The sequence below is a fragment of the Aphidius gifuensis genome, linkage group LG2 (genome assembly GCF_014905175.1).
Source record: "Aphidius gifuensis isolate YNYX2018 linkage group LG2, ASM1490517v1, whole genome shotgun sequence".
Taxonomy (NCBI): domain Eukaryota; kingdom Metazoa; phylum Arthropoda; class Insecta; order Hymenoptera; family Braconidae; genus Aphidius; species Aphidius gifuensis.
In genome coordinates, this window is record NC_057789.1 from 20,054,956 (window position 1) to 20,074,417 (window position 19,462).

Sequence of the window (19,462 nt, forward strand, 5' to 3'; positions counted from 1 at the left end):
AGATATGAAGAGATAGTTCTTACCCGTGTAGGAATTACCAAGACTCACAAAACGGCCAAGTTTTCTCCCAACGAATGCATTCAATGCTGGGCAGCTGATTGTGCGCCATTCATGAGCTATAAGGCTTGGCTGATTCACGGTTGGTTCTTCGCTTACCAAGGCTTGTGCCGACCATTCGTTGAAGAAGAACTGGCCAGCTCTTTTCAAGCCATTCATCGGCCAAATCTTGGTAAACGATTTGGTGGCTGAGACTGGAAACAAATGATTAAGCCAATGAGTGGCTCATTAAGGGCTAGCCGGCTATTGATTCATTCATCGGACGAGTCTCTGTTAATTATTGGGGGCCAGGACTTGGAATATACAATTAAACAAAGAGTCGGCACATTAAAGACTGCAGCCAACCTGTGACTTGCCATTCGTCAGCCGAGTGTCGATTGTTTTTTGGGTCACCAAGACTGAATAAATCATTACAAATATATAAATAATAAAAATGAATTGTTTTAAACAATTAGAGATAGTATTTTTTTTTTGAATCAATTTTTCTCCTGATGATATATCTAAATATACTATGATGATATCTAAATATATTATGATATATTAAAATTTATTATGATATATCTGAATATATTGTGATATATCTAAATATATTATGATATCTTCTTTGATATTAAAAGATAGCGCCATAAACGATATATTTAGTTACCTCTCGATATATCTTGATATCAAGATATCCTGAGATCTCTTGATATATTATTATATCTAAGAAGATCTTTTTATTTTTTTCCAGGAATTTAATAAATGATGTACCGAGTGGAAATCAAAATAACAACAACAATATTGATCATATATAAACAACAGCAATCATAATAGAACAAATACATGGTGGTGGCGGTGGTGGCGATGATGCACCACCATCATGTGTTTGTGGTTAATTAGCTCATAAAAAAGATGTTGAAAAAATCGATCAATATTTGACATTAAATTTTTTTAACATCAAATAGTTCGTATTGTTTTTTTTTTTTTTTTTTTATTCAAATATTGAGGAGATAGCTTCTAAATTAAAATCAAATTTATTTCCATTATAATTTGTATTAATTTTATTTATATTTTTTAGGCTGTAACATGTCAGATTACGAGGCTGAAATTGACTCAATATTCAATAATATTGAAAGCTTGAGTCATCTGAAGTTGATACATCAGGAAAATATTAAAAGATATCATCCTAACAAAAATCCTGAAGATAAAAGAGCAATTAAAAAAACTCAGTATTTCGAGAATATATATATACATAAAATAAAAAGTATACATAAAATAATAACAGAAGTGTTCGGCTGACTAGTTGTTCAATAAATAAATATTTATATAAAGATATATTCTGTGTTAAGTTTTTAAATTAGAATTTCATTTACATAAAACCTTAATATTGTAACTAATCAACAAATTTAAAAATTTCTATCATAATTGTTAATGACTGAATGAACATAATAGTTCACTCGGAAAGAGAGCGAAAAAGACAACTAGTCAAAAATATATTAATGCAACGAGAGATCTTTCAATTATCATTTATTAGAATTACTAAAAAAGTTTCACTTCCCTGTGCGTACAATAACACACATCTTTTTTTTTTATTATTATTATTTACGATTCTTTCATGTTAATCAAGTAATTATCCTTTAGCTTTGGAGTATTCAATATACATTGAGTTAGGAATTCATTAGAAATCCCAATTTGTACATTTAGTATTCTCTCAAAGAGACAGGTGTGTCTGCAGATTAAATTTACTAAGTGTATCATCAAGTATATAGGCGAGGTACTTACAGATTTTTTTATATTAGATTTTATAGAGAAAGGAGAGTATTTCCTAAGATTATTTTTCTTTGCACTATTATTAATAATAATATTTTCTATTAATGATAGACAGTCTACAGTACCTTTAATTAGTTTAATGAAAAAAGAGACGATCGCAACACATCTTCTTACATGAATTGGAATTAACATTAAATTTTCGTTTAGTATTTTATCACATGTACAACGGGGTGGATATTGACCAGTTGATTTGAATATTAGTTGTTTAAGAAATCGCCTTTGTATCTTGTTTAATAAAATAACTAGCTTTTTAATTTTTATCTGCCAATGCATATTTAATTTTCGGCCTAACATAGGCATTAAATAGTAACATTAACGTTTCACGTTTAGTAAAAATTTTAGCCAAACGTGTAATAAATCCAAGAGATGCTGATGCTTCTCTTGTTATGTTATTAATATGAACATCAAACTTCATTCTATTATCAAATATAATACCCAGGTCTTTAAGATTGTCTACTCTTACCAATATCTCATTATTAATTGTGTATTCATGTTTGATTGCATTATTGCCACGATCAAAAGACAAGATTTTACATTTTTTTTCATTTATTATTAATTTATTTGTTTGGCACTAATATGCAAATTTATTAATGTTATCTTGTAAAATATTACAATCAGCACTCGATGAGATTGATGAGTAAATTTTTACATCATCAGCGTACATCAGTACTGCGCATGGTATATAATTGGGCAAGTCATTGATGAATATATTTAAAAGAAGAGGGCCTAGGTTAGACCCTTGGGGTACACCAGATAATGATACATATGGATCAGATGCTATTCCTTCAACATAAACAAAGCATTTTCTCTCTGTCAGATTGATTATATTTAGTGGCAACCCAATGCATATTAATTTGTTTATTAAAATAGGCCAGTAAAGTTTATGAAATGCCTTAGACATGTCAGTGTAGACTACGTCTACCTGGCATTTGGCTTCCAATTTATCTGTAATATACTCTGACATAACCAGGAGGTTCGAGGTAGTTGAACGACCAGGTAAGAATCCATGTTGAAATTCAGATACAAAAGGAGCAAAATAAGAGTAAATTATATTGTATAGGCAAACTTCAAATATTTCAGATAGAGACGGAAGTATTGACACTTGACGATAATTACAAATTAGGGATTATTAAACTGCATTTTGATCATTCTAGGTCTACTATGGTTATTATTATTATTATTTTCAATACTACCAATTCTGTTAAAACTATAATTAATATCTTTACAATCAGCATTAGTAGAAATAAAATCAATCAATTCAGTTATCTTACCATTATCATGTGATTTACATTCACCATGGTACCCCTGTTATTATTATATTAGACATTCTAATAATTCTTTCATTTAACTCATCATTTACTAAGTTAATATGTTGTTTAGATATACCATCAAGTGCTTCAATTCTGGATGATACTTCATTTAGTTTCACCGAATGATCTTTTAATTCATCTTCACATAATTTAATTCTTGTTGCAAGTGTTGTAGAAATATTATTGATGTTGATATCAAATTGCTCCATTTTATCATTGATCAAATCATTGATTTCAAGTTTAAATTCGTCATTACGTTTGTAATGTGCATTTAGTTTACCATCAACTAACTTCATTATTTCTTCCCTGAGCTGATTGTATTTTTCTGCTTGTTTATTATAAGCTTGTCTTCAATTCATTTATCCAGCTTGGCTTGTTCAGCATCAAGTATGATTTTTTGTTCATCAATTATCTGTTTCGCAAGTGCTGTGTTTTTATTATCTATTAATAAAGAGAGTTGATTTAGTAATACGTTGTTGTTACTTGAATCTAGTTTTTCTTTTTTCTCTTTATCATCTTTGGGTGGTCTGCCCAATCTTCTGCTTATTGTTGATATATTGCTGCTGTTGTTGTTGTTGATTTTGACAGATAGATCAGCTGCAGCGTTGCCAACTCTAAAAACAGCAATATGGTATGAAGGAGGGGAAAATATGGTAAAATGGATACTATTATGGTAAAAAAGGAAATTTCAAATTTTTTATTGAAATAAATTAAATGAAAACATGCAATTAATTTTTTTTTTTTATTATTTATTTATTTATTCATATTTACTTATTTTTATTAATATAATTATTTATTAATAATGACATTTTTCATATTAATTTTTTTTAATTTTTATCATATGAATTTTAGTACTCTTTAATGTAAAATATATTTTTAATTAAAAAACAATGGGTGCATTCCTTTAATAAAAAATTTTTTTTCGTTTTGCAATTTCGCCCTGTAATACCGGCCAAAATTTTATAGGAAAAAGCTGTTTCGTGTAGTGGCAGTACTGGCACATGACATTATTTTTTTTGGCTTCCAATTATTAGATGGATGGAACTGTTCAATGTTTATATCAAACTGAAATAAATAGAAAATTGACTTGTTGTGATTGTTTGTTATTGTCACATAGCTCATACCACACATTATCGTAAACTGTAAAGGCTGGAATATTGCATAGAGAAATTTATCACTTTTGTCGTTTTTTCTGTTTCTAGTTTTTAGTCGGTATTACAGGGCGAAATTGCAAAACGAAAAAAAATTTTTTATTAAAGGAATGCACCCAATATATATTGTTTAATTTTTTTTTTAATTAAAATATTCAGTTTGTATCAAATGAAACTCCCGATAACTCATCATCATCATCATTAATATAATTTTCTTTTTCTTTAACATTTGGTTTATAATATAAAGTACTTGTAGTCATACGTGAAAGCATTTCTTTGGATGGCTTAAATTTAATGCAATTTCAATTGGAAATAACATGTTGACTAGCTAATAATATTCCACGCATTGTTGGTACAGCTAATTTATTTCTTATTTTTGTTTTAGCCAAGTTAATTTTACTGAAAGTTTTCTCACTATCAGCATTACAACTAAATTATGGTATATGGTAAAGTCGTTATGGTATATGGTATGGAAGATCAAAATATGGTAAAATGATTCAGCTGTATTTGAGTCACGCAAAATAGATGGTATATCCATGTTTCTCAATTCCTCAGCTGTACTGAGAGACACACTGCGACAATTTGGAGAGTGGCTGAGTGGCATTAATGATCGATAATGAAGAGAGCACGTTTGTCACAAAATAGATAGAGTCGAATAGAAATGAATAATAATAATAATTTTGATTGATAATAATGTCAATTAATGAGATACTTCATTGACAATAAGTCAAATTACACTGAATGAAAGGCCAATTATCACTGAAGATTGACCGTGTGAATGATTAGAGATATCACCCTTATGTATTGATTTGAATAAATAACTCTTATTGTGTTGGCTAATTATGATAACTATCAATCAAAACTAACCTTACTCTATCCAGTGTATGGTTAATTTTCAATTGTTTAATAATTCAGAGCTTATATAGAGTGATTATTGAATTATAAAAGTACACAAAACTTTACACCCTGGTTCAAGTACTTTTGTTTAGTCCAGAAATAATGATATATGCAATTTTTAATTTGATGCTAACTGACAAGGCATCTTTTAAAAAATTTTTTATTTATCAGCGACATATTTGACCTATTGATGATCATCAAAATGCTGTCCAACTAGTACACCAAAATGATCATAAACCAATGAATAATATGATGGTAAATATGAAAATAAGGAAAGAATTTTTAATTTTCTAATTTGGTTTTTTCTATTAAGAATTATTTTATTATATTTCTCGTTTTAAATAATATTATATAATTAACTACTAGATAAAATTTTAGACAAATTAACTACTAGATAGTATTTTAAACAAATTTCTTTAATTAGAATTTTTTTCATTTTTTTTTTTTTTATAAATTATATTTAAACAAATTTTTAAAATAAAATCAATAATTTTTATATTTTTAATATTATAATATTCAAACTGACAAGTACTAATTAAATTTTTGAAAAATTAACTTAAATATATTAAATATTATTTTTTTTCAGCCACATATTGGGCTTATCATTGATCATCAAAATGCTGTTCAACGAGTACATCTAAATGGTCATGAACCAATGAATACTATGATGGTAAATATAATATAATATAATAATTACTTTTTTTGTATAAAGTTGTGTTAGAAAATAATTTTTTGTTGTGTTAGAAAATAATCAAACGATTAATTAATCTGAATAGAAAAATTTTTTTAATAAATTCACCTTTTTACTTATACCATGTAAACGTCATTGAGAATTAATTTTCAATTAATATCAATATTGAATTAATGAATTAAATAGTAAAATGTATCGTCATTTGATTTTGACTAGTAAATTCTTAAACAATCATTTTTAATTGTGAACATTTTTGAGTAGGGTGCAAAATTCACAGTGGGACAAAATTCACAGTCGAGACTGATTCAGGCGCCACCTATCAAAGAAGGTTGTTTCAAAAACATTAAGGATATTCTAAAAAACCTTTTCAACTTTCAATTTTCATTTTTAGAATAACCATTTGGAGTCTTCTAAAAACCTTTTTTGGACTCTTTTGAAGACCCTTTACTTTTTTATAAATTAACAACAATATTAATTACAAAACCCTTTATTGGAAAAACCCTTTATTTCTAAATACATTAATAACAATATTAATCACAAAACCCTTTATTAGAAAGACCCTTCATTTTTTAATAACTTATTAAGAATAATATCTACAACGCCCTTGATTCGAAAGACCCTTTACTTTATAAATTAATAACAATATTAATTAGAAAAACCCTTTAATGGAAAGATTCTTTATTTCTAAATAAATGAGCAACAATATTAATCACAAAACCTTTTATTAGAAAGACCCTTTATTATTTAATAACTTAGAAACAATAATATTTTCAACGCCCTTAATTCAAAAGGCCCTTTACTTTTTTATAAATTAACAACAATATTAATCACAGAACCCTTTATTGGTAAGACCCTTTATTTCTTTATAAATTAATAACAGTATCTCACAAAACCCTTTATTAGAAAGATCCTTTATTTTTAATAACTTATTAACAATATTATCTACGACGCCCTTGATTCAAAAGACCCTTTACTTTTTTATAAATCAACAACAATATTAATTACAAAACCCTTTATTGGAAAGACCCTTCATTTTTTAATAACTTAATAACAATTATATCTATAACACTCTTGATTTGAGCGATCTTATATTGAAAAATTATATTGAAATCGACTCACAGACATAAGGGACTTTTGAAAGACCCTGTGTCATAAATATTATAATAAAAAATAAAGAATTATTAAGTTGTTCTGCTACCAAGGGTTAATTGATACAGGGTCTTTCTGACTTCGGGAATTTTCAAGTTTTATAAAAAAAAAAAAAATTATAGGGGTATGTAATCGAGGCTCACGAATCGAATGGTAGGGTTTAAAATTTGATAGAGACAGAAAAAAGGGTTAAAAAAATAATTAATCATAAAAAGATCAATTTTGCGTATCCAGTTAGCTTTAGAATAAAATGATTCAAATAAACGTTGTAGAGAATATTATTTTGGGAGAAAGAGAGGGGGAGGGGTACTTCTTATAAATTTTTTTTTATAACCACCCGTTTTCAAATAATTAATTTTCAAAGTTTTGTATTTTCGATTAACGCGTTACCCCTTACAAATCCCCACCCAAAAGTCCCCTGCACGACCTTGATAGATATTTCAAAAAAAGAGATAGTTTTATTTCGACCCGACGCTTCCCGACGCTACCCGACTGTATCCGACTGGACGCGCACACGTATAAACTGCTGTTGTATTTACTCGAACCGTAAAAGTATTAGTAGTCCAGTCAAAAAACTTCGAAGTATTGAGAGAAGAAAATTGAGAGGGAAATATATTGATGTCGCGCTCACACTCGGTTACGCTCGGTCACGCTCGTTCATTCGGTTCCTACTATATCTGTCTTCTTTAAATATATATCTTTCCTTTTTTCTTTCAAATCAAATTCTGAGCCGATTTTCGTTTTCGAAGCATCCGCGGCCGAAGAATAATAACGAAAGCAATTGTTTATTGTTAAATTAATATTAACAATTGGATACTAGCTTCAATAGTTGACCAATTTCAATAATTTTTTTTTTGTTTTGAAGGGCTTGAAACGTGCTATTATCTTATTTATTCAAATAAAAAGAATTATCACTTGAAAAACAACAATAAAAGAAATTGTTTATTGTAAAATTATTATTAAAAATTAAGTTTCTATTTTAATAATTGATTGATTTTCTTTTTTTTTTTATTTGTTTCAAAAGGAACAAAACCAACTTTAATAATACTGTAAAAATCAAATTTTCACTCGCAAAACAACAAAAAAATTAATTGTTTATTGTAAAATTATTATTAAAACTTAAATTTCTATTTTAATAATTAATTGATTTAAAAGTTTTGTTTTTTTTTTTAAAGGGGCCAACACAAACTTTAATATTACTGTCGAAAAAAATTTTCACTTGAAAAGTAACGATAAAATTAATTGTTTATTGTAAAATTACTATTTGAAATTGACAGTCTGTTCTAATAATTGATTGCAGTTTGTTTTTTTTTATTAGTATTGAATTTTACAATGAACAAATAATTTTATTGTTGTTTTTTAAGTTGAGAAATTGTTTTTTTTTTCTAATATTGAAGTTTGTCTCATCTATTTTTCAAAAAAAAAAAGAAAAGAAATCAATCAATCATATTGGAATCTCAATTTTAAATAATATTTTTACAATAAATAATATTAAATAATATTATTTAAAATTAAATTTAACAATTAATCGATTTAAAAATTTTTTAGTTTTTTAGTTTTTTATTAAAAGTTTAGAACTTCAATAATACGGTAAAAAAAATTTCCATTCGAAAAATAACAATGAAATTTATTGTTTAGTGTAAAATTACTATTTGAAAATTGAATTTCTATTTTAATAATTTATTGATTGCTTTTTTTATTTTTTTTTGTTTTTTTTCACAGTCATATTGAAGTTTGTCTTGTCTTCTTAAAAACAAAAAAAAAAAAAAATCGCAATCAATTATTAAAATAGAAATTCGTTTTTTAAATAATAATTTTACCATAAACAATTTCTTTTATTGTTGTTTTTCAAGTGATGATTCTTTTTATTCAATAGGATAATAGCACGTTTCAAGCCTTTTAAAACAGAAAAAAAATTATTGAAATCGGTCAACTATTGAAGCTAGTATCCAATTGTTAATATTAATTTAACAATAAACAATTGCTTTTGTTATTATTCTTCGGCCGCGGATGCTTCGAAAACGAAAATCAGCTCAGAGTTTGATTTAAAAGAAAAAAGGAAAGATATATATTTAAAGAAGACAGATATAGTATGAACCGAATGAACGAGCGTGGCCGAGCGTAACCAAGTATGAGCGCGACATCAATATATTCCCCAAAATAATATTCTCTACAACGTTTATTTGAATCATTTTATTCTAAAGCGAACAGGATACGCAAAATTGATCTTTTTATGATTCATTATTTTTTCAACCCTTTTTTCTGTCTCTATCAAATTTTAAACCCTACCATTCGATTCGTGAGCCTCGATTACATACCCCTATAATTTTTTTTTTTTATAAAACTTGAAAATTCCCGAAGTCAGAAAGACCCTGCATCAATTAACCCTTGGTAGCAGAACAACTTAATAATTCTTTATTTTTTATTATAATATTTATGACACAGGGTCTTTCAAAAGTCCCTTATATCTGTGAGTCGATTTCAATATAATTTTTCAGTATAAGATCTTTCAAATCAAGAGTGTTATAGATATAATTGTTATCAAGTTATTAAAAAATGAAGGGTCTTTCCAATAAAAGGTTTTCTAATTAATATTGTTATTAATTTATAAAGTAAAGGGTCTTTCGAATCAAGGGCGTTGTAGATATTATTCTTAATAAGTTATTAAAAAATGGAGGGTTTTTTTAATAAAGGGTTTTGTGATTAATATTGTTGTTAATTTATAAAAAAGTAAAGGGTCTTTTGAAATAAGGGCGTTGAAGATATTATCGTTTATAATTGTACAGAGGAATTTCAGGAGATATTATCATAACCGAGACAACATTTTTTTTTATTCGGTTTTTATAGAAAATTTTCTCACGATTACGGGAAAAATGCGGAAAAAATTCCTACGAATGCGCAAAGTGGTTAAAAATGGAGTTGAAATATGGAAAAAACGGCTATTTATCGGTTATATATCGTATAGTTATCGAAATAACGATTAATTCTCAAATTTAATTATGGCTATCAATGAATCTCGTCAAGTAAAAAAAAACGTCAACATAAAAAAATTCGAATAATTTTCGAGTTATAATAACTTATATATTTCGATATATTAATTTTTTTTTTTTCTTTAATATTAATAAAGGCAATCGATAAAACTCGCCAAGCTAAAAAAAAAGCCCAAATAAAAATTTTTATATCTCGAATAGTTATCAAATTATCGATATTTTTTTTTAAATGTATACATTTTTTTTTTTTTTCAAAAAAAAAGTGGAATTTATTTTTTTTTTCAAAAAAAAACTGCTAATTATTGATTGTCGCGTATTGTTAAGCACGAATATAAATTTTTTTTTCGAAAATAATGAATATATCCAAGTTTTTTTTACTTGGTCGCTAGGTTTTTTGCTTAGCTATATTTTTAACTTAGCAATATTTTTTACTTAGCTATATTTATAGCCAAACACACAATATCTACATAATTTTACCAGCTATATCTTTTACTTAGCTATTTTTTTACATGGCTATTTTTTTTACTTAGCTATATATCTATAGCCGAACACACAATATCTATATAATTTTACCAGCTATATTTTTTACTTAGCTATTCTTTTTACTTAGCTATATTTTTTACTCAGCTATATTTTTTACTTAGCTATATATTTTACTTAGCTATATTTTTTTATTTAGCTCCATTATATTATCAATTATGAAAAAAATTATCATTAACTCTAAAAAGATATCGATAATTCGAAAACTATTCGCGCGATCAAAAAATTGTATTTATTTTTTTTTCTCCTTGATGAGTTTAATCGACTTCTATTATTAAATTAATAAAAAAAAAAATCGATATATCGAAATTTTATAAAATATTATAACTCGAAAACTATTCGAGATATCGAATTTTTTTTGAAGACATTTTCTTCTTCCGACGATCTCTATTGATTACCATTACTAAATTTGAGAATTAATCGTTATTTCAATCACTATACGACATATAACCGATAAATAGCCGTTTTTTCATATTTCAACTCCATTTTTAACCACTTTGCGCATTCGTAGGAATTTTTTGTAGAAACACGCCGAAGATGTTTACACATGATGAACCCGCGAGTCTAGATGGCTCACAAATTTTTTTTTTTCTTTCATTAACGGATTGATAATAACTTGTGACCTGATGATGATCAAAGGTTTGAAAATCCAGGAATGCATCATGTCCCAGCACCACCAGTCAATGAACCTCATAGAAATTTTATTCACCAAGTCAATGATCGGATCGGTGGCAATGTCGATCGTACAAACGATCGGGTAATTTTTTTTTCACTAATTGCAACAGATTTATTAATTTTTTTTTACTAATTATAATACATTTATTTCATTATAATATATTTATAATTATACTTTCATGCATAAATTACTTGATAATTTTTTCAATTTAGCGTTGGACTCATTTACACGGAGAAGTATACATACGAACTGATAGACTTCGTTTCCTTCGTTTAGATTCTCCAAGAGCTAAAACTGCCAGTTCGCAGCTTATAAAAATGCTAGTTCCTCAAGAAGTTCTACAAACTCATTCAGTTTCTTGTAAAAGATCTCCAGCTCTTCCAGATAGAGGTGCCAAACCACCCCTGGATCCAAGATTAATTGAAGCTATATATCGTTAGAATTTTTTTTATTTTCATTATTATTAATATTATGTCCTATAGCTAATATTTATAATTTATTTATTTATTTACTCTTTTTTTTTTTAGAATATGTCATTACTTATGTTGAACCAGGAGCACGAAAGTCATCCATCACAAGTGGAATAACATATGCCTGTAACAATTCAACTAGAAATAATCGTAGAATTGCTAATAATGGTCGACAATAATTTTTGTGCAAGACTTTAAATCTTTTTTTTTTTTTAGGGAATTTTGATTTCCTCTTGTTTTAAATCTATCGCTTTTCATCTGGATCCCCCCCCCCCCCCACGAAAATTGTCTAAGTCCCTTAATCTAAATACGATAAATATGAAAAATATCATTAAATATAGAGAGAAATATAGAAAAATCACTGAATATAACGAAAAAAACGATTAATATGGAAAAATATTCGTAAATACAAAAGAAAATGTAGAAAAAATTAGGAAAATATCAAAGAAAAATCAGTGAATATATAGAAAAAAATGATAAATGTGGGAAAATATCAGTAAATATAAAGGAAAAATTACTAAATATAAAGAAAAAATCGCTGAATATAAAAAAAAATCAGATAGTTATAGGAAAATATCAGGGAAATATCAGTAAATATCAAGGAAAACTTACTAAATCTAAAGAAACATACGATAAATATGGGAAATATCAGTAAATATGAAAGGAAAATCACTGAATATAAAGAAAACAAACGATAAATATGGGAAAATATCAGTAAATATAAAGAAAAAGTCGCTGAATATAAAAAAAAAACGGATAAATATAGAAAAATATCAGTAAACATGAAGAAAAAAGCGCTGAATATAATGAAAATTCCGATAATTATGGGAAAATATCAGGGAAATATTAGTAAATATCAAGGAAAACTTACTGAATATAGAGAAAAATACGATAAATATGGAAAATATCAGTAAATATGTAGGAAAAATCACTGAATATGAAGAAAAATATGATAAATATGGGAAAGGATCAGTAAATATAAAGGAAAATGTAGAAAAAAATAGGAAAATATCAAAGAAAAATCAGTGAATATAAAGAAATAACGATAAATATGGGAAAATATCTTCGTTTTAAAAATTTATAAATTTCCTATTAGACTATCCCATGAGTTTTCCTACACGAAAAGTGATCCGCTCATTTAATATTTCCTGTAAGCATCGCGACCGAAATATTGTAGGACTTCCTACAAGTTTTCCCTGAAGGACGTTCCTATAAGTGACCCTTGTAGGAAATTTTCGTACGTGTATTGGAAAAACAAAAGTATCTGAGTTGGGTTTGTTAAAATTTGTTTGTTGGGCAAGAAGATTGAAGGTCATCAAGATCGAAGAATTGTCCTTGTCAGTTGAATTAATGGATGGGATGATACACCTTTTGGAGAGGCAACGTAAGTCAGTTATAGTGGTAACAGACTACAATTCAAAGACATCGCTCTCACCATCGGATGATTTGAAATTCGTCACATTCATTCTTCATTGAACAAGAGTAATGCAATGAGTTATATATATGAGGTATATCATTTTTAGTATTGGCCGGGAGCGTAATAACCTCACCCTGCGGCGGCGGTTATTACCGTGATCATTAACTTTGGTTTAACTAACTCGCATAACCTAAATCAATACGAGATCGAAGATATTTGTACCTTGCAGGCTTTACCAAATATCCTCCTATTGCCTACTCACTCTAGTGCACCAAGTAGTCGAACATAAAGTCCATCCACAGCCACGCTGGTTTTACGCCGGACCACTCTATGCATTTGACTACTCGATTATAGGTTACCCTGACAGTAAGTCACCACTCTAGAGCGAGAGAGATACATCGCCCTACCTATGCAGCGTATTAACATCGTGAATTACTCTCGGGAGCATGCACCACGCATCGGGAGCTTGGTTGGACTCATCAGTGACATCAACTAGTTCCACCCTAGGATCCAGTCGACGTCATCGTCTAAGTCGACTAACTCCACCAAAAAGTTATGCCAGCTTCATTGATGATATCAACTAGCTCCTCCATAGGAGCATGACGACATTACACTGAGAAAAAAAAATAACAATTTTTACTATGCTAGCAGGGTAATCGTCGGGTAAAACTCGATTTTGGGGTTTTTTCATGTTCTGATATATAAAAATTATTGTTTAGATTATATAAATTACTTTGCAGCACAGTAAAAATTGGGATATGCCAGGGTAGTATTTATTGGTATAACAAATATTGATAAGCTTAATACAATTATTACAGTTTTATTCAAATAAAATACTGAGCTTTGGATAATTTTTATTGTGCTGAACACTAAACATTACTCTGCAGCATGGTAAAATTCAACCCTCGGTAATCTTCGGCGCTGTTCGATAATTATCGTGTCAGGCTTTTGTTATTTTTGTTATTGTGAGACGCACATTTAGGTATTTGTACGTCCAACGGTCTAACGGCCTCCGTAATTATACATAATATTGATATTAATTAATTCAAGTGAATAAAAAAGTGCAGTTATCTAAGAAAAATCTACGACTTAATTTGAGTACTTTTACTCGCTAATTATTTATAGATATCACTAGTGAAATGGAAGTGTGAACATAATTTGTGTGCAGTTTTCATTTGTTTATCGTGAATTTGATAGCAGTGAGGATGGTCTCAATTTTTATATTATAAACAATATTTTAATGGAAACATCCACACAATATTATTTTATAACAAAAAAATTATTAGCTGTATTTTTAAATGAACACACCGAGCATTATGAAGTTAATAAAAAAATTTTGTCGTGAAAAATTTAGATTTGAATAAAATATATAATTATAAGTTAACTTATATAACACAAACACCAAATACAGAATTTATTGTTAAAAATTGGATATAAAAAAAAATACATTAAATAAAAATTTTATTTTGAGTATCGTTATTTAATTTCCCTTTCATTTATTTTTTAAGCAATATTTAAAAAAAGATAATATATTTGGAATTTTTATTAATTCAAATAATAAAAATTGTTGGTAATACATCAAACTTTACTTATCGACACTATATTTTTTAGTGTGTATGTATAGTTAAAATTACTGTGCTTGGCATGGTAATTTTTGTCCAGCCGAAATACAAAATTAAATGGCACGAAGGGTAAAAATTATTGTTCCCATTGTAATATATGTTAAACTTACAAAATACCCGGCCTTTACTACGCAGCACAGTAATTTTTATTTGATTTTAGTTGTAAAAATTGTTATTTTTTTTTCTCAGTGTATACATTCATTCTGTTTTATGTATATATTCATGAAATACTGAGTTTTTTCAGTTGCTCTTTTATCTTCAGGATTTTTGTCGGGATGATATCTTTTAATATTTTCCCGATATATCAACTTTAGATGACTTAAGCTTTCAATATTTTTGAATATTGAGTCAATTTCAGCCTCGTAATCTGACATGTTACAGCCTGAAAAATATAAATAAAATCAATACAAATTATAATGGAAATAAATTTAATTTTAATTTAGTAGCTATCTCTTCAATATTTGAATAAAAAAAAAAGACCTGGTAACATTTGTTGGGTCATGTGGCCAGCGTTACCTGTTGAAAATTGAAAATTTTCAATACTCCGGCTAGGGCCATTGTTATTTTCATTGCTTAGACATATTTTAACCGTTAATTAACGAAAACATTATTCATATTTAAAAGAAAGGCAATAGAGTTTTTCAAAGCTTTTTTTGGAGCCTCATAAACATTTTATTTCAACTCTATGATGACATTTTTCGGTCCGTTTTTTTTATTTTTTTTTCGGCGAGCCATAACTTTTGTTATAATCAAGATAGGGAATTCGTATTAGGCTCAAATTATGCGCCTAAAAAAAATCTAGTGACGGCGTTACGGTTTTTTTTTCTCTCAATAACAGTTTAAAACTTAAGACTTTAAGACTAGTCTCGGTCTCGCATGCGTCGTCTCGCGAGACGCGAGACCGAGATCTCCTTCAGTCAATAAAACGATACCGATACCGAGACCGAGAGTATCGACTGAAAGTCTCGCCGGTATCGCGAGACTTTGAAAATTTCAGATCGAATTTTTTTTTTTTTTTTTCTTTCTCGTAACGAATCGTATTGAAAAGAAGAACTGTTATGCAGTACAATACTGCACAGTAAGACATTGACGCTACAGTCACAACGAGATATCTACAAGCCTTATGTACCTATGAAAATTGTAAAGTTACGCCAATTATATTTTCCTAAACTGATATTTTTTGTATCTGATATTTTAAAAGCAGTATTTTACTTCGTGGAAAGGGAAAAATACATATCAATGAAGAGAAAAAAAGAAAAAAATCTATTATTTGTTTATGAAATTTCTAAAGTCTTTTGTCCAACAACTTCATTGATTTTTAACATTTAAAGTTTCAACTTCGAACATTCTTTCTTTTTATATTTTTTCGGAAATATTATTTTAGAAATTCTAAAAATTATTAAATTATGTTATAATTTTGTATGATTTAATTTATCAATTTTATTGATATAAAATATTAATTAAAATAATTCAATATTTATTTTAAAATATTGAATAATATAATATTAATTGTTTTTATTTCATATGAATTTTTAATAAAATATTTATATATTATTCAATCATTTAATTCAATTTAAATGATTGAATAATATATAAATAAACCAATTGGTTTCTATTCTTTTATATTTTACTTAACGAAAAAATATTAGTATAAAAGCGAGACCCGGCGATACTTGCGAGACGAGACCGAGACGAGACGAGACCGAGACGAGACGAGACCGAGACCGAGACCGAGACCGAGACCGAGACCGAGACCTGGTACGAACGAGCGAGACCGATACCGAGACTCGCTGAATCTCGTCTCGTCTCGTACCGCATGAAGCCCTAACAGTTTTCGAGCAAAAAAATTAAATATCCGAATTTTTTGTCAAATTTTGAAGTTTTTTTTTTTTTTTCTCAAAAACTATTATAGATAGGGGAAAAAACCCATCAAGCGGGCGATAGAGTTTTTTGAGACGAATAATATGAGCCTTATACGAAGTCTCTCTTTTGATTTCGCGTTGAGTTATTCATTGCGCCGTTTTTAAGTTTTTTTTCGGCGAGCCATAACTTTTGTTATAATCAAGATAGGAAGTTCGTATTAGCCTCAAATTATGTGCTCCAAAAAAATCTAGTAACGGCATTAAGGGTTTTTTTCTCTCTCAATAACAGTTTTCGAGAAAAAAAATTAAATATCAGAATTTTTTTTTTTAATTTTATAGTTTTTTTCTTTTTTTCTCAAAAACTATTATAAACGGAAAGAAATTTTGCAAAGCGGGCGATAGAGTTTTTTGAGACACAAAAATTAAGCCTAATACGAAGTCTCTACTATGATTTTGCGTCGAGTTATATATTGCGCCGTTTTTATAACTTGTAAAATTTTCACATGAAAACGTATGTACTATTTCAAGTTACATAAATAATAATTTAAGAATGATGAAATATAAAACAGAAAAGATTCACGAATAAAAAACCTTTGGTGTCAAATACTCTCTGATGGAAAGTTTAGACACCACAAATTTTTAAGTAAGAAAAAAAAATTTTTTCAAAATTTACATTTTAGTTTTTTGATCAAAAACTATTATCAATAGAGCGAAAAACGCGGGCGATAGAGTTTTTTAATGCGCTTCTTTTGAGCCTGGTACGAAGTCTCTCGGTTAGTTAGTTCGTAAGTTATGAGCGTTTTTTTCTTTTCGCCGATGAATTCAAGACTGCGGCTGAGCCTATGGCTCCTAGCCTCCGTAAAAAAAAAAAAAAACGAACTATTTGATGTTAAAAAAATTTAATGTCACATAATGATCGATTTTTTTAACATCTTTTTTATGAGCGAATTAACCACAAACACATGATGGTGCTTCATCGTCGCCACCACCACCACCATGTATTTGTTCTATTATGATTGCTGCTGTTTATATATGATCAGTATTGTTATTGTTATTTTGATTTCCACTCGGTACATCATTTATTAAATTATTATTTACTCCTGTTGTTGTTGTTTCATTGAATGATTCAATATTTAATCATCTGTTCCATTTTTTTGTCCTTAACAAATTCATTCAAGATCTTAAATTTATTTCGATCATGGCAAGCACAAGCACTTGAATAACCACTATCTTGTGTATTATTTGATTATTGAACAGATTTATTTCAAATACTCATTATTTGATTTAAAATATTATTACAACTACCAGTACAAGTCTCATGAAAATTACCAGACATTGGTATAGCACCTGGTCCTATTTTAAATTTTACTGATTTAGGATTACCAGTACATTTATCAGATGTTTTTGATAATATTTCAGTGTCATTAATTGTCTCTTGAAATCCTATACAATCTAAAATACGATCTTCACTATCTTTACGGTCACGTAGTACCAAATTTTATCCACATATTATTTATTGTTGTTTGGTATTGTGATTATGATGTTCCTGTCGTATTATGTCAAGCACTTAAATAACCACTATCTTGTGTATTAATTGTTTATTTAACAGATTTATTTTAGATACTTATTATTTGTTTAAAAATATTATTATAACCACCATTACAAGTCTTATCAAAATTATCAGACAATGGTATAGCACCTCATCGTATTTTAATTTTTACTGATTTAGGATTACCAGTACATTTGTCACATTTTTCTGCTAATATTTCAATGTCATTAATTGTTTCTTGAAATCCTATACAATCTAAAATACCATCTTAACTATCTTTACGTTCACGTGGTACCACATTTCATCCACATATTATTTATTGTTGTTTGGTATTGTGATTATGATGTTGCTGTCGTATTATGTCAAGCACTTGAATAACTATTATCTTGTGTATTATTTGTTTATTTAACAGATTAATTTTAAATACTCATTATTTGATCAAAAATAACATAATAAATTATATATTGTATATAATAAAAGTTTTAACCTCAATATTCACCTTTGTCTTTTGAATCTTTCATGAAACTAAAATTTTAAACAAATTTTTTTGTATCGTTGTTAAGGGAATAAATAAATAAAACAAGATGAAAAATAATTTAAAATTACTTACCTTCATACCGTTACTTTCGTTGCATCCATCTTTTGTTTTTTTTTTTTTTACTGCCCGTTCTAAAGAAGTTTCACTTCAAAAATCGCTATGTATACAGAACAAATTATTTCATTATTTCATAAAGACGTTATAAATCCAAAACGTAATGAAGCGGGTATTGATGGTCTGAGAAAAATTGCAAAAATATCTCTTGCGTACCTTGAGAGACGAATTTTACTGAGTATTATGATACCTCTTGTATCACCAAAAATTTATTCAATATATGAAATCCATCCAGCACCGATAAAACAACATACTTTTCAATCACATATTGCTGCATACATTAAACCTAGAAGTTCTTTGATTTTTATAGCCCAAGATAAAAGTGATTACAGTGCCGACGTTAATATCCAGGCATGTCAGTTTTCTCCAGGCGTACCAACATCTTTTTGTACTCATTCTTTTTCTTTACAAGATACAAGAAATATAAATTCATGTGAAATTAATTTATTGATGACAAACAAACAAGATAATATGTTAGATTGTGATATTCAATTTTATGAAAATCCTCAACCAAATTTTATTCTTATACAATAAAAAATGGTTATATAGCACGATTGAAAATACTGAGTTACGAGTTATTTGTGGTGATGACGTGAAAACCCGCAAACTAAATTATACAG

The 19,462-nt window shown here is 27.9% G+C and overlaps 1 protein-coding gene across 4 annotated transcripts; it reads left to right on the forward strand.

Moving 5' to 3' along the window:
* The first annotated feature begins 4,508 nt into the window (after positions 1–4,508).
* Positions 4,509–11,951, forward strand: LOC122849300. 4 transcript variants are annotated; one of them, XM_044147989.1, is made up of 5 exons: positions 4,509–5,479; positions 5,811–5,894; positions 11,234–11,351; positions 11,483–11,705; positions 11,798–11,951. In XM_044147989.1, the coding sequence occupies exons 3-5, from the start codon at positions 11,250–11,252 to the stop codon at positions 11,917–11,919; spliced, it is 447 nt and encodes a 148-aa protein (XP_044003924.1). In that variant the 5' UTR covers positions 4,509–5,479; positions 5,811–5,894; positions 11,234–11,249; the 3' UTR covers positions 11,920–11,951. The 4 variants fall into 4 exon arrangements, with proteins under 4 accessions (XP_044003924.1, XP_044003925.1, XP_044003926.1 ...); XM_044147990.1 differs by having other exon boundaries at positions 11,248–11,351; XM_044147991.1 differs by lacking the exon at positions 11,234–11,351.
* The last annotated feature ends 7,511 nt before the right edge of the window (positions 11,952–19,462 follow it).